Raw genomic sequence first — 27921 nt, 5'->3', positions numbered from 1 at the left:
TACTTTTAATTCATTGAATGACAAATTTTTAAAGCTTTGTCTCCATTGTGTATATTCTTATAGGTGAAACACACACATAATAGTCATTCTTATTTGTAACTAGATAGTTGAATCATGTTGTTTATGTGCTGACAGAAGTTGAAATTTATATTGCTGAGATGGTGTTATATATTGATGGGGAGGAAGGGTGATAGCTCATATAGAAAAAACTAGACATCTTAAATTTTGATAAGTTATTTAAACTAGTAAATAACTGACCATTTCAGACTTGTGAACAGCTCCTTGATTGGGATCCAGTCATATAAAAATTTTAGAGAGGGAACATTTTCCAGCACTTGAAATGCTTGTATTTTTCTTTAAGTCTTACATGGTTTTGACTGACTTTCAATCTGAGGGCAATTAGAAAGTTATTGTGATTACCAAAGCTTTTATTTAAAAAAAAAATTTTTTTTTGTAGTTGTGTATGGACAGAATGCCTTTATTTTATTTGTTTATTTTTATATGATGCTAAGAAACGGAACCCAGTGCCTCACACATGCTAGGCAAGAACTCTGCCACTGAGCTACAGCCCCACCCTTTTTTCTGTTATTAATGATTGTTTTTTTCTGGGAGTTTTTTCTTTCTTGAGTAAATAATGCTATTATTTTTTTTATAAGTCAATAATAATAATACTAAAGTCTTGTAAAATATATAATAAGTACATTTATTGAGCACTCACATATGCCAAGCACTGTTAAAATGTTTTAAATACAAATAATTTCACTTTAAAACATTGATTTATTTTAGAAAATTTTCAAAGTAAATATTGAATTTTAAACATATATTCCCTACAATTTATGTGGAAAATATTCTAATTCATTCCCCTCCTCTTTTTCCTCTACGCACTGCCCCGCACATTTTTTTTTTTTTGCATTGTCCAGAGGGCATTTTTTTCTGATTACCCTTTAAAAACTAAGATATAAAATTCGTTTTTTAAAAGAATATTTTTTGAAACTATATTCTCCCTAATGACAATGTAAAAAAACTACTATTTATTGGCTCTGCACTAAATATTTAGATACTGTGTTAAGTATTTTACCTGTATTATCTCAAATGATTTTTCCGACAACATTTCAAGACACAGGTACTATTATTTTCTCTATTGTATGTATAAGGAAAATTGAGGTCAGTTACTTTAGAAAGTCAGTGGTCCAAAGCTTATGATTTAACTACTACATTATAGCTTTGCTATGGAAATTTCTGTAGTTTTTTTCTTTTTTTTGGTGGTTTTCTATGTACATATTACTTTACTCTCTGAAATGGAATTTAGCAATATGAATATTGTTTTTCAGCTGTGAGTAGCAGAGTACCAACTGGTTCGAATGGTTCCTCTCAGACCACAGAATGTCTTACACCTGAACCCTGTTCGCAGACTCCAAGCAATATGGTTTCACAGTCTATGCCCCCTGTGTATCCTTCAGTTGACATTGATGCACATGTAAGTAAATCAATTAATTTAAACTTTTTGCCCATTCTAATATTCTTTAGAAAGGAAAATTATCATTGTATATTAATAGTTAAAAGAAATATTATATTCTCTTCACTTGATAATCTCATTTTTACTTCTAGACCGAGAGCAATCATGACACAGCATTAACACTAGCTTGTGCTGGTGGTCATGAAGAACTTGTATCTGTACTTATTGCACGAGATGCTAAAATTGAGCACAGAGACAAAAAAGGTAGGAAATATCAGCCCATAATATCTGATTATGGTTATATCAGAAAATGGTTGTAGCTTTTTTTACTGTCAATAAGTAGTTCCTACAATCTCTCTGTGATGAGACGAGTAAACAATATCCGCATTCATTAATCTGCAGAGCCATGTAATTCTTTTAAAAAATCAAAAGTTAATTATCAGCAAAGGTAGGCAAGTTGTGGTTACAGGTTTAGTAGTGTGGCTCACCAGTAGAGTTATTACCTAGCATGTTCAAGGCCCTAGATTCTGTCCCCAGCAACACTGAGGAGAAAAAGACTTGGAGCAATGGCACACAACTGTAATAAAAGCTACTCAGTGGACTGAGTCTGGAGTATCACAAGTTTGAGACTACTCTGTCTCAACATAAAAAATAGGGTTGGGGTTGTAGCTTAGTGATACTGCAGGGGGGAAAAGGTTGTGCTTGCCTTTCTCCTTAATATTTCCCCAAAGTGTTTTGTACAGAAGGATCAAAGTTCATTGTGAATACAAACTTAAGTTTTTAGTTGACTTAGCATTTTTGGCAGGTGGGTTTTTGTCATGTAAATATTTGGATTTAGAGCATTTTATTCTAAATGGTTACTAGTATCTGCCCTAACACTTTTTTAAAAAATTAAAATAATAGAGAATTGATGACAGTGGATTTAAAATAAATAAAAACCCACTAATTTGGGCTGAGGATATAGCTTAGTTGGTAGAGTGCTTGCCTTGCATGTACAAGGCCCTGGGTTCAAACTCAGCACCACAAAAATAAAACAAAAACCCACTAATTTGCTAGCTTTGTATTTTCTAATTTAGGTTTCACACCACTGATCCTAGCAGCTACAGCAGGGCATGTTGGAGTTGTTGAAATCCTCTTGGATAAAGGTGGGGATATAGAAGCACAATCTGAAAGAACTAAGGACACTCCACTTTCCTTGGCATGTTCTGGTGGACGTCAGGAGGTATGTCAACATTAATTTTCATCTTGTAAACATTTTGCTTATATTTTTCAAGGTATATGATTAGTATTTTAGCTACATGAATAAAACATGCGTGTGTTTTGACACGTTCCATATAATTTCCAAGGAGTAGGATACTTTGGTTAAGCTAAATGGGCATATAGTTAATTCCCTTTTAAGGAATCTGCTTGTATTAGTCAGCTTTTCCTGGTTATGACCAAAATACTTGATGAGAACAACTTAAAAGAGGGAAAAGTTTATTTTGGTTCATAATTTCAGAGGTTTCAGTCTGTAGTCGCCTATTTCCAAGGCAGAATCATCATGGTACAAGGATGTAACAAAGGAAAGCTTCTTGGCTTATGGCAACCAGGAAGCAGAGAGAGAGAAAGGGAGAGGGAAAGGGGCCACAGACAAAGTATAGTCACCAGAGGCCTGCCCCCAGTGACCTATTTACTCCAACCATGCCCCACCTCCCTATAATTTCTATTACTGCCTAGTAGTTCAGTCAGCTATCAATGGATTAATACACTCATGAGATCAGAACCATCTTGATTCAGTCATTTCCCAATGCCTCACCTCTGTACGCTGCTTCAGTAGGGACAAGCCTTCAACACGTGATCTTCAGGGACATTCTAGATCTAAACCCTAAAACTGTTTTTTGCCCTTGAGGCTAATAAAATTTCTTTGTTTTTACATTTGTTATGGTTGAATGAATCACAAATCTAAATACACGAAATGCACATTCATTGCTCGCTCAACATCTTACAAATGGAAAGGGTGACATCTTATTATTTCGGTATAATTGGGATTTCAAAGGTCTGAATTTCTTGATATGAAATTGAATCCATTTCTCTATTTAGGACATAATGGAATGTAATTCAGATATTTAGACAAGGATGTAGTAGGTCTTATTTCTTTGTGCTTACTTCATTATAAGTTTAGCTCTTAGTGTAAAATGAATTTCTCTATTCATATTTTACTTTGCAGGTGGTAGACTTGCTGCTGGCTCGTGGTGCCAATAAAGAGCATAGGAATGTGTCTGATTATACACCATTGAGTCTAGCTGCATCTGGAGGATATGTTAATATCATTAAGATTCTTCTTAATGCTGGGGCAGAAATTAATTCAAGGTATCACCTGTTCATTCATTTTATCAATCATGATTATTTTGGAGTTAAGTGTCTTTCCCTTAATATCGGGACAGATACCATTTTAAATTAAGATAGTACTAAAGAATCAAAGGCAAATATTATTTCTACAATGTGCTTTTAAGTAATTCCATCTTATTTCAGTAATATGGCTTCTTTTAAAAGAGGTCTCATTCCAAAAAATACTGTACTATGTGTTGTGGAAAATTTGTAATCCCTAAGTAGGAATTGTGTTTTAAATTATGGGATTTTCCTATTCCATATTATTGGTCTAAATAATTAAAACTATTCATCGTTGTTCAAAACTTGTCTTTTTACTGAACCATTTTCATCTTTATTGCTTTTTAAAAATGCAGGCTACATATTTTAATTTTCTGAGCACATTTTCCTCTTAGGACTGGGAGTAAACTAGGTATTTCTCCCCTGATGTTGGCTGCAATGAATGGACATGTTCCTGCAGTGAAACTGCTGCTTGATATGGGGTCAGACATTAACGCTCAAATAGAGACCAACCGGAACACAGCTCTCACCCTGGCCTGTTTCCAGGGCCGAGCAGAAGTAGTGAGTTTGCTTCTGGACCGAAAAGCCAATGTTGAACATAGGGCAAAGGTAAATATTTTATCATTTGCAAACTATTTCAAATATATTTCTATATTCAGATTGACTATAGTATTTTCAGTTATTAAGTTAAAACTGATGTCTCAATGCAGGTTTTGGGAATTATGTCATATAAAGGTCAGTGACATACTTTTCATTGTTGATAACTGTTTATTATGGACTGTAAGGAAAATAGAATCAATTTTTTTCCCAACTTGATACTTGTGTGCTCTGTTATCCCTATTGAAGTTTGCAACTTTTGAATTTAATAAGATTATTTTATATAAGTCCTTTAACCTAGATTTTTAAAGAATTCTTTTAATGAGGTATGCTTACATTGATAAAACCCAAGCAAAATTATTTCATAAATTATAAAATTAGGACAAAATAAAATTATATAATCTACTTTGACCATAAAAGATTCTGACAGTTTTCTGACTGTTTGACATTTAGAAAATAGGAGTTAGCATTTCAGTAATTAGAAATCCTTTTATTTGAACTATTAGATAACTTAGAACCCTAGAAAAATGTGGCTCAAGTGATTTTTTTTTTTTGTACCAGGGATTGAACTCAGGGGCACTTAACTACTAAACCATAACCCTAGTCCCATTTTGCATTTCATTTAGAGACAGGGTTTCACTGAGTTGCATAATGCCTCACCTTTGCTGAGGCTGGCTTTGAACTCGAGATCCTCCTGTATTACCTTCCTGGGCCACTGGGATTTCAGATGTGCACCACCACACCCAGCAGGTGGAATTCTGGAATTCTTTATAGTTAGATGACAGCCAATCTGGTAGTCATTTCCAGTTGGAAAGGTTTGAATGGAAATTTCATATTTTCTCCCTTAACTCCATTAGCTTTCTTTCTTTCTTTCTTATTTTGGTACTAGGTGCATTCTGCTACATTTTATTTATTTATTTATTTATTTGCTTGCTTGCTTGCTTATTTATTTATTCAGTTTTATGTGTTGCTGAGGATCAAACCCAGGGATGTCTGCATAGTAAGCGAATGCTCTACCGCTGAGCCACGACCCCAGCCCCATTCTGCCATTTTAGTTTGCCTTTTTGATTTTATTTTAAGATAGAGTCTTGCTAAATTATCTATGCCAGCTGTGAACTGTGATCCTTCTTTTGAAGCCTTCACTTCAAAAGGAGTTGGGATTACAGGGGTGTGCAACCGTACCCAGTTTCCCTCTGACTTTTAATCATACATAGAGAAATGAGCCTTTCCTACCATCTGTTTGTTTGTTTGTTTGTTTGTTTCTGTTACATTTGTGGCCCACTCATCTATTAAAAGTTCTAGGGAAATCCATATTGTTTTGAGAATGAGAGTAGGAAATGTCTTTCAACAAAAATATCAAGAGATTAGTGTACAAAAGACATATTAGAAAAAAATTATTAATTAGGATTTTAATCTACTTATGTTTTAATGTCTCTTAATTTCACAAAGTAATTATTATCTAATAAGTAGATTTATGATAGTGTGGAAGTTATGAAATTGTTTCTTTTTTGCATAGGGTATTAGGTTATAAAGTGAATTCTGGCATGTCTAAATTGAACGTAACAGTTATCACTTGCTATTTAGTAGAATTTAAGACAGACTATTGCTTAGCTCTTGGGAGAAGAAATCAGAATCTTCTTAAAAGTCAATTGCTTTAGTCTTTTTAAGAAATTATAAAATTTAATTACATAATTTATTGATCTAAACAGACTGGTCTTACCCCCTTGATGGAAGCTGCTTCTGGGGGATATGCAGAGGTTGGAAGAGTTCTCCTTGATAAAGGAGCAGATGTCAATGCCCCTCCTGTGCCTTCTTCAAGAGATACAGCTTTAACAATAGCAGCAGACAAAGGTCACTACAAATTTTGTGAGCTCCTGATTAACAGGTGAGTCATTTTCTATTAAAAAAATTTAAGAACACATATATTATTCATTTTATAACCTATGGGTAAATATATATTTGCATATGTGTATATATGCATGTGTGTGTGTGACACACACACAGATTTATGTATTTATTTTCCCTATCTGGGTACAGTGGCATATGCCTGTAATCCCAGTGACTTGGGAGACTGAAGCAGGAGGATTGCAAGTTTAAGGTCAGCCTAAGCAACTTAGTGAGATCCCATCTTAAAATTTTAAAGAAAGGGGCTGAGTGCAGTCATGCACATCTGTAATCCGAGCATCTCAGGAGGCTGAAGCAGGAAGATGGTGAGTTCAAAGCTAGCCTCAGTAACTTAGCTGAAGCCCTAAGGAATTCAGCAAGACCGTGTCTCTAAGTAAATTACAAAAAAGACTGGGGATGTGGCTCAGTGGTTAAGCACCCCTGGGTTGAATCCCCAGTACCAAAAAAAATTTTAAGAAGTGGGGCAGGGGATGTAGCTGCCATGAAGCGTTCTTGGTTTTATCAAACTAAAACAAAAAAAACACCCAACTTCCTGTGGTCCCTTTTACTTTTAAAGTATATAAAATTCTATTACTTTATTGACATTTTAATGTACACTTATTTACATGTTACTCTTTACAAAATAATGAAAGATGGTAGGGAAAAGTAAAAAATGTTAGCCTCTTCCTATAAGAAACAAACTGTATTAACATTTTTATCTACAGGGGAGCCCATATTGATGTTCGAAACAAGAAGGGAAATACACCACTTTGGCTGGCATCCAATGGTGGTCATTTTGATGTAGTGCAGTTGTTAGTACAAGCAGGTGCTGATGTGGATGCAGCAGATAACCGGAAAATCACACCCCTTATGTCAGCATTTCGCAAGGTAATTTGATGTGGGGGTGAGGGAAGATTAAATTAATTTTAAGCCAATTTTAAGTTGAAACCATGGAGAATAATTAATTGATGTTGGTGAATCAATTATATTTCCGTAAAAAAATCACTACTCTTTCCATTCTTTTGCAGCCAAACCTAAAAGCTATGGGGTAGTTCACTCTAAGCAGCTTTGTTGTTAAATCACTTGTTTCCTTGAGTGTTTCTGTTATGTTGTATATAAAATATGAGACTTAAGGAAAACTATTGTATGCAGGTGGATATTTACCTGACAAGGAACAAAAAGGAGTGACCTTTCATAAAAACTTATACCTCTCATATAAATTAAGGCTCACTGTTCTGATATATTTTTTAAATCCTGCTGGATGCAATGGTACACACCTGTAATCCCAGGGACTCAGGAGGCTGAGGCAGGAGGATTGCAATTTCAAGACCAGCTTCAGCAATTTAGCAAGGCTCTAAGCAAATTAATAAGATACTGTCTCAAAATAAATTTTTTTTTTTAAAAAAAGGACTGAGGGTGTAGCTCAGTGACAAAAACACCTCTGTGTTCAATCCCTGGTATGTATGTATGTATATATGTATGTATGTATGTATAAATAAATACCTGTCCCATTGCAGTTAATGGTAAACTATAAACTACTTAATATGGCCTACAAAGCTCTCAGAATTTGGTTCATGTTAACCTCCTCAGATTGATCATTCATAATACCTTCCCCTTTTGCTTACATAAACTGTAGCACTGTCACTGACCTAGAATGCACTCACCTTTTAACTACCTAAGGACTTTTTGCTCAATGGTTTTTCTTTTCCTAGGATGTTCTTCATTCCTATTTACCTGGCTTACCTCCCTACTCATCATTTAGCTCCCATTTTATTTTATTTTACTCCCCTAACATTTATTTAAAAATTAATTTATCAACCCCCATAATATCCATATATTAAATTCCCAGGAAAATTTATTAATCTAAGATTAATATAGTATGTCATTGATGTTTACATCACTTGTCAACAAATTCAGTGGGTAAGTGGATACACAACACACATGAGCCATGTGTTGATATATAATTCTGTTTCAAATCCTGACAGGGAAGATTCTGATATATGACTTCAGCTCTGTGGCCTTGAGGAAGTTATTTCATCTTCAGAATCTCACTTGGCTTTTGTGTGAACAGTGAATAATTATGCAGCTCTCCTGGGACTGGGATATAGACTACCTGGCTTATGTTCACAGAAAGTCTTATAAATACCAAGCTTTGTTATAAATCAGAATTTTACTTCACATAATTCATCTCTGCTTCTATAAATCTCTGTGTTTTCAGTTAGGTTCAATATGCCTCATTACTTTACATTTAGAATCATGTTTGAATTTTCCTTTCATCCATTTTTATTCTAATTTAATTAAATTAATTTTAAGCCAATTTTTAGTTGAAACCATGGAGAATAATTAATTGATGTTATACATATGACAGGAGAATGCAGTTCATTTCATATTATACATATAGAGCACAATTTTTCAAGATGCTGACTGCACACAAAGTATTTTCACAACATTCGTGTCTTATACCTCTCATGATCCAAAGGATAATGATGTCTAACTCATTCCACCTTCATTCCTCCCCACTTTTCCCCCTCCTTTCCCCTCCCTCCCCTTTGCCCTATTTGAAGTTCCTCCATTCCTTCTATGCTCCCCTCCAAATTGCATTATGAGTCAGCATCCTCATGTCAAAGAAAACATTCAGCCTTTGGTTTTTTGGGATTGGCTTGCTTCACATAGCATTATATATTCTCCAACTTTATCCATTTACCTGCAAATGCCATGATTTTATTCTCTTTTAATGCTAAGTAATGTTCCATTGTGTGTGTGTATATATATATATATATATATCAATCAAAATTTCCCTATCCATTCATCTACTGAAGGGTATCTAGATTGGCTCCATAATTTAGCTATTTTGTGAATTGTGCTGCTTTTAACTCTCATTTTAATATCACTTTTCAAATTCTTTCCCTAATACCCAACTTGAAAAAGGTTTCTCTTTTGTAGTTGAATATTTTCCCTTATCCCAACTTGTAATTACATATTTAATACCTGTTTTGTGTACTGGAAGGACTATAAGGACTGAGAGTTATGGCTATCTTTTCACTGCTTTTTATACCCACTTGTATAGCACAGTGCCTGGCACAAACTAGGTAATCATAGCTTTTGAAGGACAGCAATATAAGTTATATGTTTTAAAAGAAAATCTTAAAATGTTTTCTACACTTAATTCTTTAAAAAAATTATGTTTTTAATTAAAGCAGATGCAAATATAGTAAAATGCATCTTAAGGTGCATAGTTTGGTGACATTTTATAAATGCAGATACCTGTGTCACCCAAACCTCCATAAAGATATGAAATAATGCTATAACCCTAGATGTTTCCAGCATTTCTGTTTTCATCAAGTCCCTGTCCCAGAGGCAAACACTTCTTCATCATACTTATTCTTGAGGATGTTTTAGAACCTTATTAGGAGGGGAAGCTATACAAGCTTGGTTCTATTAAAATAGATAAGCTTAAAACTTATTACAGATCCATGCCACACACATAATCCCAGTGACTCAAAAGCCTGTGGCAGGAGAATCATAAGTTCAAGGCCAACATGGGCAACTTAGTGAGACCCTGTCTCAAAATAAAATAAAAAGGCCTAGGGATATAGTGCCACCATAGAGTGCTTCCCTAGTAAATACGAGGTTAGATCCCTAGCAGAGTACAAATTAAAAAAAAGAAAGAAAGATTTTATTATTCATCTTTTAGTCCCTGATAATGGCACTTATAAAGTGTTTTTCTAGGTTCACGTTATAGGGCTCCAAAAAATTTGGTAGTCAACTTTGTTTAGTCAGGTGGAATCAAAATAATACTTTGAAATCTGAAAGTTTTGTTTATGTTAGGACTAATTTCCCTTTTATACTGAGATTTATTTTACATTGTCAATTTTTTGTTAATAAATTTATTCTAAGAAGTACTATTTTCAACAGATTTTTCTATTTTTTATGGGTTATTGATTAAATTAAAAAGAAGCCATATATTCCTGACCATTTTTATTTATCTAGAAGTCTTTTAAGTTGTTATGCATACAAGCAAAATTTCAAAGGATTTGTGAGTGTGTGTTTTGTTGTACTTTTCACAGGGTCATGTAAAAGTTGTCCAGTATTTGGTGAAGGAAGTCAATCAATTCCCTTCTGATATAGAATGCATGAGATACATAGCAACAATTACAGATAAGGTAAGTTTACTATAATATTGAAGCACATTTTGATTCTTTTTAAAATTATATATCCAGATGTACAATTAAGAGTTTGTTTTTCTCCCCTGAGATGTCAAAGCATAGATCTTTCTATACTTTAGTTTTTCCACTTGCAAAGTACACAGTACCCTAATTTTTATAAAAAAATATTATTTTCCTCTTACTGTGGACCGTAATTGAAGTGACTCTAGTTATGGCTAATTACTAAACCATTAGTCTGATGAAAAGGTTTTCTAAGAACCTACAGATTTTTGAGGAAAGATGCCTTAGTTTGATTAAAGTTTTATACAGGACTGGACTCAGGGTAGCTTAATTTGGCTTAGCAAATTTTCAGTGTTTTGAGCTTTAACCCCCTAGATTTTGATGTGCTCATCTACTCATGTTTTATTTGGCCTCTATATATTATGTGTTTTTATATAATTCCATTTTCTGTAGGAACTATTAAAAAAGTGTCACCAATGTGTTGAGACAATTGTGAAGGCTAAAGACCAGCAGGCTGCAGAAGCAAATAAGAATGCAAGTATTCTTTTAAAGGAGCTTGATTTGGAAAAGGTGAGTGGGAAAAATAATTTTCCTTATTAGAAATTGTTTAAAATTAGGTAGAATAAATTTGTCACCTGTATGACCAATAATCTTAATAAAATTTGATTCGAGGAAATTGTTAATATATTCTCAAACCACCATCCATTTAATTTGAGCTATCATTCATAAAAAAAAATATTTTGAGACCATATAAATGAAGGATTAGATTTTGAGCAAGATTACCAGTTTACCAAATGACATTACTATCTAAGTGACTTTAACATTAATTTGAGAAGAAATTTAGAAAACAATTGGAAATCATTTGTTCATTATAAGATTTTGGATGTAAGTTTATTAGATTCCTTATTAAAGAGTAAGTGTCTAGGATCCTAGGATGTGGGTACAAGCTAAAAACATTAAAAAAAAAAAAGATTGCCATTCAGAGGCCTAGTCAGCTTGTTTGAAAAATAAGGATGTTGATATTGATTCCAAAAGTTGTAATAAAAGAATATCATGAATTGTGTAGCATTGTTCTAGGAATGCAGGACATAGCTGATCATGAAGATATTTTGTTGATGAAAAAGTATCATTTTGAAAGAGGCTAAAATTTTTATAGCAGTTCTTAAAAAAAAAAAAAAAGCTATGGTGATGAACACCTGTAATCTCAGATACTCAGAAGGCTAAGGAAGAGGATCATAAGTTCCAGGCCAGCCTTGGCAATTTAACAAGACCCTGTCTCAAACAAAAATATGAAGAGGGCTGGGGATGTAACTCAGTATAGAACACTCCTAAGTTGTTTTTATTATTATTATTATTAATGTATGACAGTAGAATACATAAATGGAGTATAACTTCTCAATAGTCTGGTTGTACATGATGTAGAGTTACATAGGTAATATAATCATATTTGCACATGGGGTCACTCCTGGGTTTAATTCCCATACCACAACAAAAAAAGAGAGAGAAAAAAAGATGATTGCATGAATAGGCAATTTACAGAAAAAGAAATACAAATGTGCACTAAATAGATGAAGATTGTTCAACTTCATTAGTAAAGAATTGCATAATAAAAGAGTGGCCTAAGTTTTTTCTTTTCTTTTTTTCTTTTTTTTGTTCTAATTAGTTATACATGACAGCAGAATGCACTTCAATTCATTGTACACAAATGGAACACAACTTTTCACTTCTCTGGTAACTTCATTACCCTAGGTACAATCATACATGTACCTAGGGTAATGAAGTTCTTCTCATTCCACCATCTTTCCTACCCCATGCCCCCTCCCTTCCCTTCCCTTCCCTTTGCCGAGTCCAAAGTTCCTCCATTCATTTCATGACCACCCACCACCACCACCATCATGGATCGGCATCCACTTATCAGAGAAAACACTCGGCCTTTGGTTTTTTGGAATTGGCTTACCTTACTTGGCATGGTATTCTCCAACTCCATTCATTTACCTGAAAATTTTGTATTTTTATTTTCTTTTAATGCTGAGTAATATTCCATTGTGTATATATACCAGTTTCTTTATCCATTCATCTGTTGAAGGGCATCTATGTTGGTTCCACAGTTTAGCTATTGTGAATTGTACTGCTGTAAACATTGATATGGCTGCATATCAAAATCAGTATGCTAAAGAAATTGATACATGTTCAAAGATATGGATATATAAGGATATTCATTGTTATTTTGCTATTGAGGGGAAAGTGTAAACCTTAAAATCTTTATCAATAGGAAATTAAATAAATTTTTGTAAACTTGATAAACTTATATAGTTTAAAGACAGATAGAAAATAATTTATACTCATTTTTAAATTTATGTATATATAATTTTATATATATATATATATAAAGTGTGTGTGTGTTTGCATGTGCGTGCGTGCTTGGAGTCCAACACAGGTTCTTAAATATGCTAGACAACTACTCTACCACTGAGCTACATCCCCAGACCATATATTCATTTTCAAATAAAGTGAAATTTGAAATTAGATGACTCCTAAGGTTCCATTCATATCTGTAACTTTTTCATTTTATGTAACTATATCCCTGGATCAATTCCCTACGTAGTCAGATTGCTCTTATGCCAAAAAAGTGATGAAATCACTTTTAGCTGAAAATACAATCTCTTCATTTTGTCTGCAACCCCCCCCCCTTTTTATACACCAGAGGTTGGTAAACTTTTTCTATAAAATGCCAAATAGTAAATATTTTAGAATGTACATAAGATTTCTGTAATAAAAACTCAACTTTGCTACTGTAGCATGAAACCAGCCATAAACAATTGGTAAGTAAATGAGTGTGGTGGAGCTGGGGTGTGGCTCAGTTAGAGTACTTGCCTAACATGTGTCAGGCACTGATTTTGATTATCACATATAAAGAAATAAAATATAGGTCCATCAACAACTAAAAAAAAATTTTTTTTAATGAGTGTTGCTGTATTCCAATAGAATTTCAACTGTGGGCACTGAAGTTTGAATTTTATATTATTTTCACATGAAATGTTAAGATTTTCAACTATCTAAAAATGTAAAAACCAATCTTTCCTTTCATACCACATAAAAACAGGCAGCAGACTGGATTTGTCACAGTCAATATTTTGCCCACCCATGATTGAGATGAATAAAAATTTCAAAGAATAGTCAATTTGTGCCTCAGAATGCTAAATTATGGTTTTAAGGGAAATGCTTTTCTTAATTACCACAAGAAGAACTGGGCTTCATGTACATATTTTTATGAGTTTTTTTTTTTTTTTTTTTGCATAATTTCCATAGAAATAGGGGTAATAATGTATTTTCTATTTCAGACTTTCATTATGTTCTTAGGCAACCTGTTTGTTAACTGTGCTCTTTTCGGGCGGGGGGGGGTAATATATATATTAAAAAGTATATAAGATATATGTGTTTAAAATAGATGTTTGCAAAACCTAAATATGGTGAAAATTTGATGTTTTAATAGTCTGTTTCTTAATTGGATTCTCTTTTCGTTAGTGGGCTATAAGATGTCATCGTATATTTTCGATTTGTGTACCTTACATATAAGAATAGTTTGAAAATAATTTTTTTTTCCATTTTGTGGGTTGTCCTTTTACCCATTTTTTTTTTTCTTTTCTTTTCTTTTGGCACCAGGGATTGAACCCAGGGGCGCTTTACCACATCCTTCAGCCCTTTTTTATGTTTTATTTAGAGACAGTGTGTCACTGAGTTCCTTAGAGCCTTACTAAGTTGCTTAGGCTGGCTTTGATCTCTCTATCCTCCTGCCTCAGCCTACAAAAAGCCCCTGGTATTACAGGCGTGTACTACCACGCCCAGCCCTTTTAATTTCTTGATGGTTCTTTTGAAGCACAAAAGTTTTCAATTTTGATGTTGCCATTTATTTTTTTCTTTTGCATTTATAAATATTTTGAAACACATCCATGGAAAGCCTGTGTATCATGAACAAAAATGCCACTTCATTCTTTAAATTATCACGTTAATGTTAAAATGATAAACTGGCTTTATTTGTAGTCAAGAGAAGAGAGCAGAAAGCAGGCTCTTGCAGCTAAAAGAGAGAAAAGAAAAGAAAAGAGAAAAAAGAAAAAAGAGGAGCAGAAAAGGAAACAGGAAGAAGATGAGGAAAACAAACCTAAGGAGAATTCAGAACTAGCAGAAGATGAGGATGAAGAGGAGAACGATGAAGATGGTAAGAAATGACTGATTTGAATTAGTGAAAATTTTTCTTATTACTCATTATGAGTATCTTTTGCTTCTAGTCAATGTTAGTTAAATTTTTTATTAAATTAATCTGAAATTGATAATTGACTTTTATAGTAAATAATTTTAATGTTTTACATTGTAAATTGATAGAGAAACAGAAGAGAGAAAGCAAGCACATAACGTGAAGAAGTTCAGTTGTGATTTAAGTCACCGTGTAAAATATTGTGTGCATATTAAAAGCAATAAAATAAGAGATTTAACAGCTTTTCTTTAGGTTCTTCTCTACCTCTAACTTCCCTGATTAAAAACTAGAAAGAGAGAGAGTTCCTGAATAAATTCTATTAGCTAAGATTTAGGCTTGAAACTATAAAGGGAAGCATGTCAGTATAACTGAAGTTCATTATTCTCAGAGTTGTTTATGATGCTATATGGCTGTGGTTGTAATAGGCAAATTATTTTGCTTTACTTGAATTCTATTTCTAAAATAATATCTAAAAAATGTCCTAAATTCAAACTATGTAGTTTTGATTAGTTCATGAGATTAACATTTCGTATCTTAATTATGTTAATAGGGTATATATTTTCTATACCAACCTAGACATCCAATTATAATATTGTATATTCGAATGGCAGCAAATATTTCTTTATTAGTGAACACTGGTGGAATGAAAATATGACCTAAAAGGCTGAATTATTTGGTATATTTTGTCACAATTTGTTTTCAGATCTGTGACTCTCAATGTGATTTTTATCCTTTTTTTATAATTTCAGTGGAGCAAGAAGTTCCCATAGAACCTCCTAGTGCAACCACCACCACCACAATTGGAATTTCTGCAACATCTGCAACATTCACAAATGTGTTTGGGAAAAAAAGGGCCAACGTGGTCACAACTCCCAGTACCAATCGGAAAAATAAGAAGAATAAAACCAAAGAGACCCCTCCCACAGCACATTTAATTCTTCCAGAACAACATATATCTTTAGCACAACAAAAGGCAGATAAAAATAAAATAAATGGAGAACCTAGAGGTGGTGGTGCAGGTGGGAATAGTGATTCGGATAACTTGGACAGTACAGACTGCAACAGTGAAAGTAGTAGTGGTGGTAAAAGCCAAGAGTTAAATTTCACTATGGATGTGAACTCCAGTAGTGATAGGAGGTACCCGGCACTGCTCCTCAATTCCCAAGAAGAGAAGATAATTACTACTGCTTCCAAAACTCAAACACGGTAAATTTTTCAGATTTGCTAACTCTACATTCATCTTTCCTTTTTCAGACTTGGCACAAGAATTCAAAGTATGTTATCCAAGTTGTGTTTAACAATTTAAATCTACCATATTAACTTGTCTTTAATATCCAAAACTAAAATTTACCTGTGTCCTCTTAATCATGTGCTAGTTAAGATTATAAAACAGGGGCCGGAGTTGTGGCTCAGTGGCAGAGAGCTTGCTAAGATTTATAGTTTGAAGTTGATAATATTAGTTAGCATGCCTTGATTTTATTTAACTGTCATTTTTATTGAATTTGGTCTAACTTTTGACTTCTGAATCCAGTTTTATATTAAAATAGATGATGATTCTTTGGTCATTTCTATTTTTCTGACTTGGTTATTTGATGTGCCGAACTTAAATTCAAATATTTCAGCATAACTTTGTCTATAAAGGGGTAATCTCTTGAGTTTCTACCTTAACACTTATCTTTTGTTGAACCTGATATTTCTCTGTTCAGACTTGAAGGTGAAGCAAATTCTAATTCCTTGTCAACAAGTTATAAGTCAGTGTCATTGCCATTAAGCTCTCCAAACATAAAGCTGAATCTCACTAGTCCTAAAAGGGGTCAAAAAAGAGAAGAAGGGTGGAAAGAAGTTGTGCGAAGGTAAGTAGGATTAGTCTCGTCTTTTTAACTCTCATAAATCATATAGGTTCTCCTTTCCATGCCAGATAGTTACCTAGTTAATTAATGAATAATTTGAATGTGACCATTATTGTAAACTATAGTGCCATACTAAATCCAGAATATGCTCAAGCACAATCAGAAGCAATACATAAATTTGCGTTTTGTATTTATATATATATATGTGTGTGTGTGTGTGTTTCTCTTCCTTTAGCTTATCCCAAATGTTGACTCTTTTGGATAACCTATGATTTGCTCTTTATGTAGATTAAATGTAAGACTTTTATTTTTTATTGATGTATATATGAGTTGTTGATTTTGATTTAAAATGAATAAGCTAACATTATTCAGTAGGTATGCATTATTTTATTTTAGATAGAGTCAATACATGGTACTTGCAGTTTAGTTGATATAGGTGATACTTTGAGCAGATTTGAATGCTTGGATTGAGTGAGTTAAATATAATTTGTTTTAAATGGCAATGTAAGTTTTAACTTGCCTAAATTAAATTCAATATGATGAGAGATCCATTTCTAAGATAAAAAATTACAATAATATGTTTTTAAATTTAAGAAATATTCTATAAATGTCCATCAACTTATTGCTGAGACATCTTTTTTTAATAAAGACATCTAATTTCATAAGCTCATGAATAGTTCTCATTTTATAGGTCAAAGAAGTTATCCGTTCCAGCCTCAGGGGTGTCCAGAATAATGGGAAGAGGAGGATGCAACATCACTGCAATACAAGATGTTACTGGTGCCCACATCGATGTGGATAAACAAAAAGATAAGAATGGCGAGAGAATGATAACAATAAGGTAATTGTGAAGAATTTATATTACTACTTCTGGGTATAATTTTATAAAAAGCAAGCTTTTGTTAGGTATAATACAATTAAGGATTTTATTTGAGGGTTAAGAATACATGTGTTTTGTTTGTTTTTTAATGCTTTTGGTCTTGTTTTTGTTTGTTTTTTCCCCAGGGGTGGTACAGAATCAACAAGATATGCAGTTCAGCTTATCAATGCACTTATACAAGATCCCGCTAAGGAACTGGAAGACTTAATTCCTAAAAATCACATCAGAACCCCTACCAGCACCAAATCCATTCATGCAAACTTCTCATCTGGAGTAGGCACCACAGCAGCTTCCAGCAAAAATGCATTTCCCTTGGGTGCTCCAACTCTTGTAACTTCACAGGCAACAACATTATCTACGTTCCAGCCCACTAATAAACTTAATAAGAACGTACCAACAAATGTACGTTCTTCTTTCCCAGTTTCTCTTCCTTTAGCTTATCCCCACCCTCATTTTGCCCTGCTGGCTGCTCAAACTATGCAACAGATTCGGCATCCTCGCCTACCTATGGCCCAGTTTGGAGGAACCTTCTCACCTTCTCCTAACACTTGGGGACCATTTCCAGTGAGACCTGTGAATCCTGGCAATACAAATAGCTCTCCAAAGCATAACAATACAACCCGTCTACCAAACCAGAATGGGACTGTTTTACCATCAGAGTCTCCTGGACTAGCAACTGCTAGTTGTCCTATCACTGTCTCTTCTGTAGTTGCTGCCAGTCAGCAACTATGTGTGACTAATACCCGAACTCCTTCATCAGTCAGAAAGCAGTTGTTTGCCTGTGTGCCTAAAACGAGTCCTCCAGCAACAGTGATTTCTTCTGTGACAAGCACTTGTAGTTCCCTGCCTTCTGTCTCCTCTGCACCTATCACAAGTGGGCAAGTTCCCACTACATTTCTGCCTGCAACTACTCCTCAAGCACAGCTTTCTTCACAAAAGATGGAGTCTTTCTCTGCCATGCCACCTCCCAAAGAAAAAATGTCCACACCAGACCAACCCATGACAAACCTATGTACCCCATCGCCAACTGCACATAGTTGCAGTAGCTCTGCCAGCAATACCCCAGGAGCTGCAGAAACTCACCCATCTAGTAGTCCCACTCCTCCCTCCAATAACACACAGGAGGAGGCACAACCATCCAATGTGTCTGATATAAGTCCTATGTCAATGCCTTTTGCCTCTAACACAGAACCTCCTCCATTGACTTTGGCATCACCCAGATTGGTTGCTGCTGATAATCAGGATACCAGTAATTTACCTCAGTTAGCTGTACCAGCACCTCGAGTTTCTCATCGAACACAGCCCAGAGGTTCTTTTTACTCAGTGGTACCAAATGCAGCCATACACCAGGATCCCCAGTCTATTTTTGTTACAAATCCAGTTCCTTTAACAACACCTCAAGGCCCACCAGCTGCAGTGCAACTTTCTTCAACTGTGAACATTATGAATGGTTCTCAGATGCACATAAGTTCAGCAAACAAATCTTTGCAACCTACATTTGGCCCAGCTACACTTTTTAATCACTTCAGTAGCCTTTTTGACAGCAGTCAGGTACCACCTAACCAGGGTTGGGGAGATGGTCCTCTGTCCTCACGAGTTGCTACAGATGCCTCTTTCACTGTTCAGTCAGCATTCCTGGGTAACTCTGTACTTGGACACTTGGAAAATGTGCACCCTGACAACTCCAAGGCACCTGGCTTCAGACCACCTTCCCAGCGAGTTTCTACTAGTCCAGTTGGTAAGTTATTATTAAGTATTCCTAGAACTTAAGTTGCAGGCTCTTAGAGCCTAACCTCTTATTCCAAGATAATAATAATTTTTGTACGTAATATTGTGTGACCTTGTGTAATAAACAGTAGAGATCTGCGTAAATGGACAAAAAAGTAGCTATAGGTAAATCACATATAATAAGCTAGATCTTTCAATCAGAGTAAGAGGTAATACCTTGTATCAGCTTATTTTCTTAGAATTGGTGTCAGATTATGTAAATAAAAATGATTCATGGTATACATCAAGGATTCCAGATGTGTAGACTTTAAAAATCACAGTGATTGTATTAGATTTTAAAAATTAGAGTTACAAAAGTGTTTAGATACCAGCCTACAATTTATATTATTTAATGGTACTATATATTATTTATATTAGATGCAGCTGTTTGAAGAGATCCATCTAGTCATTTATGGGCTCTTATATTTTTAAAAGAAACAGTTTCTTAGCATTGTAAGAAAGATGCAGATAGATTTGAATCCATTGTTGGCTTGGCGATGTTTGGAATAACAAAATCTATTTTTCAAAGTTTAAGAGCCAAATTTAATCTAATCTATGCTGTACAAAAAACAAATTAAAAATGGTAGCTGACCCAGATTGGGGTAAGGAACACTATTTTCACTTAGTATATCTCTTCCAACTACCCTAACATGCATGTTACCTTTTTGCTAAACTACTAATCTGTGTTGTTTAGAATTGTGAGTTATGGGGCTGGGGTTGTAGCTCAGTGGTATAGCACGTGCCTAGCAGGTGTGAGGCACTGAGTTCGAGTCTCAGCACCACATATAAATAAATAAAATAAAGGTCCATCAACACCTAAAAAAGTATTTTTATTTTTTTATTTTGAAAGTATGTGAAGTTTTTTATTTTCATTTTTTAAAAAAAGAGTACAGAAGGATGGAGTCAAAAATTAACAGTATTGATTTCTTAGTGAAAAGGATTATAGGAGATTATTTTTACCATCTACTTCTCTTCATTATCTTTTTGTTTTGTTTTTAACGTTAAACATGTATTTTTTAAAAAATTTAAAGGCTATTACTGTTTTTATTTTTTATTTTTTTTTTTAATTTTTTATTGTTGGCTAAAAAAGTATTTTTTAAAAATTTGTGAGTTATGGATATGGCATAGCCTTAATTTTCATTTCAGATATGTTTCATTTACTTGTCTTTTCAGGAAAACAGTTGTTTCTATTTTATTTCTTTTTTTTCTCTTAATGTTATTTTATTTGTTTAAATAAATTATATATGACAGTACAAATGCACTTTGATACATCATGTATAATGGAGTATAATTTCTCATTCTTCTGATTGTACATAATGTAAAATCCCATCAGTCATACAGTTATATATGTAATATAGGGTAATAATGTCTGATTCATTCTGTTATCTTTCCAACCCCGCATCCCCTCAAGTAATTGTTTCTTGTCTTTGAAGCAGAAACATAAGTCTCCCCAAGACCATCTATGATCTCCTTTTTTCTTTTTTTCTATAAATAGACATCAGTTGTAACTGTTCATTTTGGGAAACTAGTAAAGATCTTCAAAAGCCACAGGTTGAAAAAATTGCTCATTGTCAGTGCTCGATTGTGATAGAAAATAGTATGCTTAAACTTGGCATGGTGGTGCACACCTGTAATCCTAGATACATAGGAGACTGAGGTGGGAGGATTAGGAGTATGAGGTGAGCCTGGGACAGCATAGTGAAACCCCCTTCTCAAAAAATAAATAAATAGGACTGGTGTTGTTGCTCAGAAGTAGAGCACTTGCCTAGCATGTGTGAGGCACTGGGTTTGATCCTCAGCGCCACATAGATAGGTAGAAAGATAGATACATAGATAGATAAAGGTGTTGTGTCCATGTACAACTAAAAATATTTTTAAATAAATAAAGGAAGTATTCATCTTTGACCCTCCTTCTGGGGCCCAGGATTAATAAGCTTGACCTCATATTCTTTGTTCTTTGTTTGTTTGTTTTTAGTATTAAGGATTTAATCCAGGGGCACCACTGAACTATATTCCCAGCCCTTTTTAAAATTTTTTTATTTTGAGACAGGGTCTTGCTAAGTTGCTGAGGCTAACCTCCAATTTTTGATACTCTTGCCTCAGCCACCTGAGTTACTGGGATTCCAGTGTGCACCACCATCCCCTACTTGACCTCAATTCTTAACAGCCTGTATGGGTTGCTTTTATTCATGTCTTCTTCCATTGGTTTACCCTCTTAGTAAGAAGTAGTAATACTTTAAGAAGATGGGGAATGGTGTGAAGAAATTAAAATCATGATGGCTGCTGGCAGGAATGTAGGATGGGTCAGCTCTTTTGGTTAAAAAAAAGTTTCAGGGTTCATCAAAAAGAAATAACTATAATTTATACACCTGTAATCCCAGAGGCACAGGATGCTGAAACAGGGGGATTGCAAGTTCAAGATCAGCCTGGGCAATTTAGTAAGATCCTGTCTCAAGATGAAAAGGACTACGAATGTAGCTCAGTGGTAGAATAGCCTTGGGTTCAATCCCCAAAACTGCAACAACAACAACAACCTAAACAAAAAAGAAGTGGGGATACGGGAATGAGAGGATCTGGTGATAGGTAATGGGTATGGAATTTCCTTTAAGGGATACAGAAATATTCTAAAATTGATTATGGAGATGGCTGTACAGCCCTGTGAATTGCTATACTAAAATCAATTGAATTTTATACTTCAAATGGGTGAATTATATGATATGTGAATTACATCTAAACATTGTTTTTTTAATGATAGGAAATTAAATTGTTTGAAAATCAGACTTTCCTGAGAGAAGTTTTGACAAATTTTCATTTTCCTACAGTGAATATACCTGTAATCCTTTCTTAGATCTTTGTCCCTTTTCCCTAATAAATTCCACAATCAATGGAATTTACGAAGGCTAAGTTCAAATTTATCCAAAGTAGACAGAAACTTTGGTATAGTTTACAATTATTGATTTTGTTTAATAGAATACCAAAATTACCCTTAGGTTAGTGGTATGCTTTTCCTCCTTGTGAGGAAGGAAAATTGGTAGGTTTTGTTATTCATTTTCTATAGGAAATAACTATAATTTTTTAAAAAGCTGTTGCTTTCAGGTTTTCCACAAGAGAGAATGCAGATATTAATAAAAACTTTAAGATTTATCCAGAACATTAGTTTAGGTGACTTCCATTCTTAAATTTTCTATATTTATATGTTAGATGATTTTCTTCTGATGGTAAGAAAATTTAGGTTTGGCCGTATAGTATCACATAAGTGGATTCTTTTTGCTGTAATCTACAAAAATAAACCACATGCTTTCTTCTTTAAAAAATTAAGGAACCTTGGACTTCACATTTTAAAGCCTTAGCTAATTGGATATCTCGTACCTGTTTTATTTCAGGGTTACCATCCATTGACCCATCAGGCAGCTCCCCATCTTCCTCCTCTGCTCCTCTGACAAGTTTTTCCGGCATACCAGGAACAAGGGTTTTCCTGCAAGGGCCAGCTCCTGTTGGGACTCCTAGTTTCAACAGACAACATTTTTCACCCCATCCATGGACAAGCACCTCAAACTCATGTAGGAATCATGGAGGAACTCTTTCCAAAGAGTCTTAATTAAGTTATTAAGCCATTTATTTCAGGAAATATTATGTTATAAATTTAGTAAAATAAACAGTATGCAGATACCCAAAGTTTGTATTGTAGTCACATCAAAAAATTGGCAGGCATTTTATAGGATTCAAAACTTGAGAAGGGTCAAGCTATCTATTGTTATTTAAGAAGAGGTAATACAAAGCCAGGTACAGTGGTCCATGCGTATAATCCCAGATACTCAGGAGAATCTTGAGTTCAGGGTCAGCCTGGGCAATTTAACAAGACCCTGTCTCAAAAAATAAAAAAGGCTGGTTGTTAGCTCATGGTAGTATGTCCCTGGATTCAATTCCCAATACCACAAAAATAAATTTAAAAAATAAAAAGGGTTGGGAGTGCAGCTCAGCAGTAGAGCAGCCCTAGGCTCAATCCCAGTATTGAATGAAAAAAGAGATAACAAAACGATTGGGGGTGGGGGCAGTAAAATAATTTCTCAAATCTTGAAACTGATTTATGCATATGGTCAACTTGATATGATATCTCATTTATGATTATTTATGATTTCTCATTTATTTTTACATTTTTATGGATGTATCATTGCCCATTATAAGTATTCCTTTGTTCTGAATTGCTTATTTCAATATTTAGAACAGATTATGTATTTAGAATTTAACAGTATTTGATTTCCTTTCTTTAGTGAGAATTGTGAAGTAATTAACATTGGCCTTTTTGACAAGGAAAACTAACCAAAGTACCTGAGCCCAATTAAGAAAGAAAACTGCCAATCAGTTTACTACAGTGCTTTGCTAACATTCAACCTTTCTTTCTTATGGAATAAAAGGGCAATTGAAAGAGTAAAAGGGCTATTGAAAGGGAAAAAGAGAAAGAACTAAAAGTAAGGAAGTGTTTTTCAGATAATAATCTAGATACTATACAAACATTGCCATATTTGAGTTAATTTTAAAAGTAACTGTTTTATTTAGAACTAGATTATTTAGAACTAGAATAAATGAGTACTTTTTCCTTCCTACCCTTGTTTAATTCAACTAGGAAATTTTTTTAGGCTATTTGTTTACTTTTATTACAGGCAAAAATAGTCCAGGATAATGTTTTGAAATTATCTATTCTCATTTGAATGATCTCATAAATTGAAATTTTTCTTTACAGACCTATGTTGTGGAATAGATCTTTCCAACAAGGTTTCTCATATTTCTATAGTTTTTATATGTAATAAAACAATAGAGAAATATTTTGCCACCAGGTGACTCTCCTATTCCATCTGTTTCTTCGGGATCATCTTCACCTCTTTCAGCCACTTCTGCCCCACCAACATTGGGCCAACCAAAAGGAGGCAGTGCCAGTCAAGATCGAAAGATACCTCCCCCGATTGGAACAGAGAGACTGGCTCGAATACGGCAAGGAGGGTCTGTTGCTCAAGCTCCTGTGGGAACCAGTTTTGTCGCTCCTGTTGGACACAGTGGAATCTGGTCATTTGGTGTCAATGCTGTGTCAGGTATCTTTCTTTCTTTCTCTGCAGGGATAGCTTAAGTAAGTTGTGTAAGTTTGTCATTAAAACTCAGTTCCTTTAAAAATAAAAGAACTTTGTTCCTGTGCTTAACAAACAGGGTTGGGTGTTTGTACCTTTAAAGAATTCAGTCTAGTTTCAAAGTCTGGAATGTTAGTTGGGTGACATATATATTTGATCAAAAATAAAGATTCGGGGCTGAGGTTGTGGCTCAGTGGTAGGGCACTCACCTAGCATGTGCAAGACCCTGGGTTCAACCCTCAGCACCACATAAAAATAAATAAAAATGAAGGTATTGTGTCTAACTACAACTAAAAAATATTTTTAAAAAATAATAATAAAAAAATAAATATTCAAAGCATGCTTGCTTTCCTGCTTAAGCTTTCCAGGGTAGAATGGGATAATTATTTCAGGTATTTCAGAGAGTATAAGATGTTTGGGGTATTCAGAGGACTTCTTCTGGTATTCTGGGAACTTGTTTTTGTTTGTTTTTTGGCTTGCAAGACAGTGATGAATGTTCCCTAAACTCTTGAGAGGAATTTATTTTGGTATTGAAGAAAGAATAAAGTGATAATATTTTATTGTTTTATGCAAATAAATATCATACCCTCTTTTCAATTCTTCTTTCCAGAAGGCTTATCAGGTTGGTCGCAGTCTGTGATAGGGAACCATCCAATGCATCAACAATTATCAGACCCAAGCACATTCTCCCAGCACCAACCAATGGAGAGAGATGATTCTGGAATGGTAGCCCCCTCTAACATTTTTCACCAGCCTATGGCAAGTGGTTTTGTGGATTTTTCTAAAGTGAGTTGATAAACATCATTGTAATTTGTTTGGTACTTTGCCAGTCAATGTAGTTTCATGTTAAGGAGTAGTGTGTATTGAAATAAGTCTCCCTTTGTTTGCATCCCTGCCAGTTCTTTTGTTCAGTTTCAGTAGTGGGTCATAATGTCTACACCTTAGGTGTTTGAGTTTTTCTGTTTTTGTGTTCTACCACAACTTTGAGGGAGGCCTCCCCATATCTTTAAAAAGCTGGCTGTGATCTTCAATGCTTTCTTATTTGCTCTGACAGCTTTCTGGCTGCTATAAAGCCAAATTATTGCTATAAACATTCACATAGCTTTACCCTTTTCTTGTTAGTACACTATTCATGAAACTAAGATAGGAGAAAGTGTAGGGTATTATGTTTTCAAACATAATACAGGAAATTTCCTGATGATAGCATATTTAGTTTTTTATTTCTTATTGAAAAATGTTGCAGATGCAGATAAACACTTTTTGGTTTGTCAGTACTGTACCACACTCTGCTTACAGAATCCTCTGGTGTTTTCTGAAGGGAAATTAGAGAGGTCTAAACTGGTATTATAGAATCATTATGTGTAATCATTTTGCAAGTGAACCTTTTTTTTTCCTGCTGTTTTAGGGTCTACCAATTTCCATGTATGGAGGCACCATAATACCCTCTCATCCTCAGCTTGCTGATGTTCCTGGAGGTCCATTGTTTAATGGGCTTCACAACCCAGATCCTGCTTGGAACCCTATGATAAAAGTTATCCAAAATTCAACTGAATGCACTGATGCCCAACAGGTAAAATGGGCTTAATGCTCTTTCATTTTTCAGATTTGTCATGTCACTCAATACTGTGCATAATACAAGTTCTGAGTCAAAAGTCATGACTGACCACCTTGACCTGAATTAAGTTTTTTCAATATCAAGATGATGCAACCAAACATTTTATTTCATGTATGTGTATTCTTCCTAGGCAAAAACAGTGAATTGCCATTGCATTTTTATATTCATTTTGTAAATGTCTAAAGATTCCTAATTAGAAATTCCAATTTTTCCTCCCCCTTTTCAGATTTGGCCTGGCACGTGGGCACCTCATATTGGAAACATGCATCTCAAATATGTCAACTAAGTTAGAAGGTCTTTACTCTTTAGCCTTGTTTGAGAAATCTATGACCTTGGAAGAACCCTGGGGAACTTTTTTTTTTTTTTTTTTCTTTTTTAAATGTGCCTAACTAAGAAATTTTCTCTGAGGCTTTAGCAATGGAAATTTGATTTCCCATTGTATAAGAACAAATTGATTTCCTATCCACCTGATTATGTTCTCTGGTTAGTTTAGCCATTTTCAACTTAAGATCAGATGAACTTAGTGCTTTTGGCTAGACATACCGAATGCTACTTGTATGCAGAAGAGAATTAGATGATTACATGTTTCAATCTTTTAGGGTGGTAAATACATGTATAATTGTTTACATACTGGAAAGGAAAAAGTTGAGTAAATTTCTTGTCATATAATGGCTCTACTAAATGTAGCCTGTATTAATGTGAAATATTTACCAGAATATTCAATAAAAAGATGAACAGTGTTTAGAAGTGGGGTGTGATCCTTTCAGTGGTCATGGAGGTACTGCCCAATCCACAATCATACTGAACCAGATTGTTAATATTATGTACCATGTTTCTCACATTTTACACTCCCTTGAAAAAGCACTGTTAAGACTTGTTATCTGTTTATTGTGTTTAATATTCCTGTTCCCTTGTTGTCTTCCACATCATTTTACATGTAAGAAACCCTGGCACTGTATCTTGTCTGAATTTAGCACATAGGCCACTGATAAAGTTTCACTCTTTTTTATAGATCATGAGTATGTAAATAGGAACTTGTGGATTTAAATCAGTTAACAATGAACAAATCACACCCATATCATCAACTTCAGGTTCCTTTTGTGCTTCCTAACTTTTTTTAATCTAAAAGATGTAATTGGTTATGGGTGTTTTAATTTTATTTGGGTTGCGACAACTCCTGTTACTTTGTTGTATTGTTGAATCAACTAAGTAATGTTTATAAATATGTGACTTGTTCTGAGCTTAGTTCCATGGACCCAAGTATGAAAAGTCAGTATGTTTAACAAACTAAACACAGAAACACTGGAATGAGTTGGGCAAACCAAAAGTTATGCCAAGAATCTGATGCAATAGAGAAGGAAAAATGATCTCACCGAAAAGTATAGTCATCAATCTGTTTGTGTTTTAATGTAGTTGAATCTCTTGTCTTATGTATAAGCATTATAAAAAAGAAAATAAGAAAATGTTTGGGGTGGATAGAGAATGCACAAAAAAAAAAAAAAAAGGAGTAACTAGGGGCAAACTATACAAGCAGCACCTTTCTACTCTCATAATAGAAATTCTTAATCACTGCCTAGGTCCTAAAGCCAGCACCAGGTCAGATATACCATGTTTGTTCCGTGTTATACATAACCTGTTCTTTTGTCTTCCGTTTCATCTTATGTAAGAGAATGATTACTAAAGTTATTTCTCTGTGTGTGTGTGTGTGTGTATTAGTTGTCAACAGACATTTTGTTTTATTCATTTATTCATATGTGGTGCTAAGAATAGAACCCAGTGGCTCACACATGCTAGGCAAATGCTGTACCACTGAGCCCCAACCCCAACCCTTACTTCTTTTTTAATAAATTTTGAAAGTTATCACTTGTATCATAGTTACTGCTTTTGTAGTAGTTGATAATCACATCAAATATTATCAGGAGGCCCCCTGATCCTGGAGGGAGGGGGAGACCCCTTGGATCACCTAC

At 34.3% G+C, this 27921-nt stretch overlaps 1 protein-coding gene across 4 annotated transcripts in view; it reads left to right on the top strand.

The window, feature by feature from the left end:
• The window catches only part of Ankhd1 (ankyrin repeat and KH domain containing 1), a 126671-nt gene extending 99977 nt beyond the window's left edge, over positions 1 to 26694 (top strand). Inside the window, exons 16-34 of one of the 4 annotated variants that reach the window (XM_046460029.2) lie at positions 1332 to 1477; positions 1609 to 1720; positions 2533 to 2678; positions 3663 to 3805; positions 4219 to 4432; positions 6130 to 6305; positions 7030 to 7192; positions 10372 to 10467; positions 10924 to 11040; positions 14512 to 14686; positions 15472 to 15928; positions 16429 to 16575; positions 17264 to 17413; positions 17578 to 19190; positions 22603 to 22779; positions 24106 to 24306; positions 24950 to 25098; positions 25745 to 25909; positions 26181 to 26694. In XM_046460029.2, coding sequence (XP_046315985.1) covers positions 1332 to 1477; positions 1609 to 1720; positions 2533 to 2678; positions 3663 to 3805; positions 4219 to 4432; positions 6130 to 6305; positions 7030 to 7192; positions 10372 to 10467; positions 10924 to 11040; positions 14512 to 14686; positions 15472 to 15928; positions 16429 to 16575; positions 17264 to 17413; positions 17578 to 19190; positions 22603 to 22779; positions 24106 to 24306; positions 24950 to 25098; positions 25745 to 25909; positions 26181 to 26240 — 4607 coding nt within the window. In that variant the 3' untranslated portion in view covers positions 26241 to 26694. Of the gene's footprint in view, positions 1 to 1331; positions 1478 to 1608; positions 1721 to 2532; positions 2679 to 3662; positions 3806 to 4218; positions 4433 to 6129; positions 6306 to 7029; positions 7193 to 10371; positions 10468 to 10923; positions 11041 to 14511; positions 14687 to 15471; positions 15929 to 16428; positions 16576 to 17263; positions 17414 to 17577; positions 19191 to 22602; positions 22780 to 24054; positions 24307 to 24949; positions 25126 to 25744; positions 25910 to 26180 lie in introns of all 4 variants that reach the window. The other 3 variants (XM_046460028.2, XM_046460027.2, XM_046460026.2) reach the window with 3 other exon arrangements.
• The last annotated feature ends 1227 nt before the right edge of the window (positions 26695 to 27921 follow it).

The sequence above is a fragment of the Marmota monax genome, unplaced genomic scaffold, assembly GCF_021218885.2.
Source record: "Marmota monax isolate L192 unplaced genomic scaffold, Marmota_monax_Labrador192_F-V1.1 WCK01_AAM20220418_F8-fsc00006, whole genome shotgun sequence".
NCBI classification, from domain to species: domain Eukaryota; kingdom Metazoa; phylum Chordata; class Mammalia; order Rodentia; family Sciuridae; genus Marmota; species Marmota monax.
The sequence above is the reverse complement of the archived record's forward strand: the minus strand, read 5'-3'. Positions and strand labels throughout refer to the sequence as shown.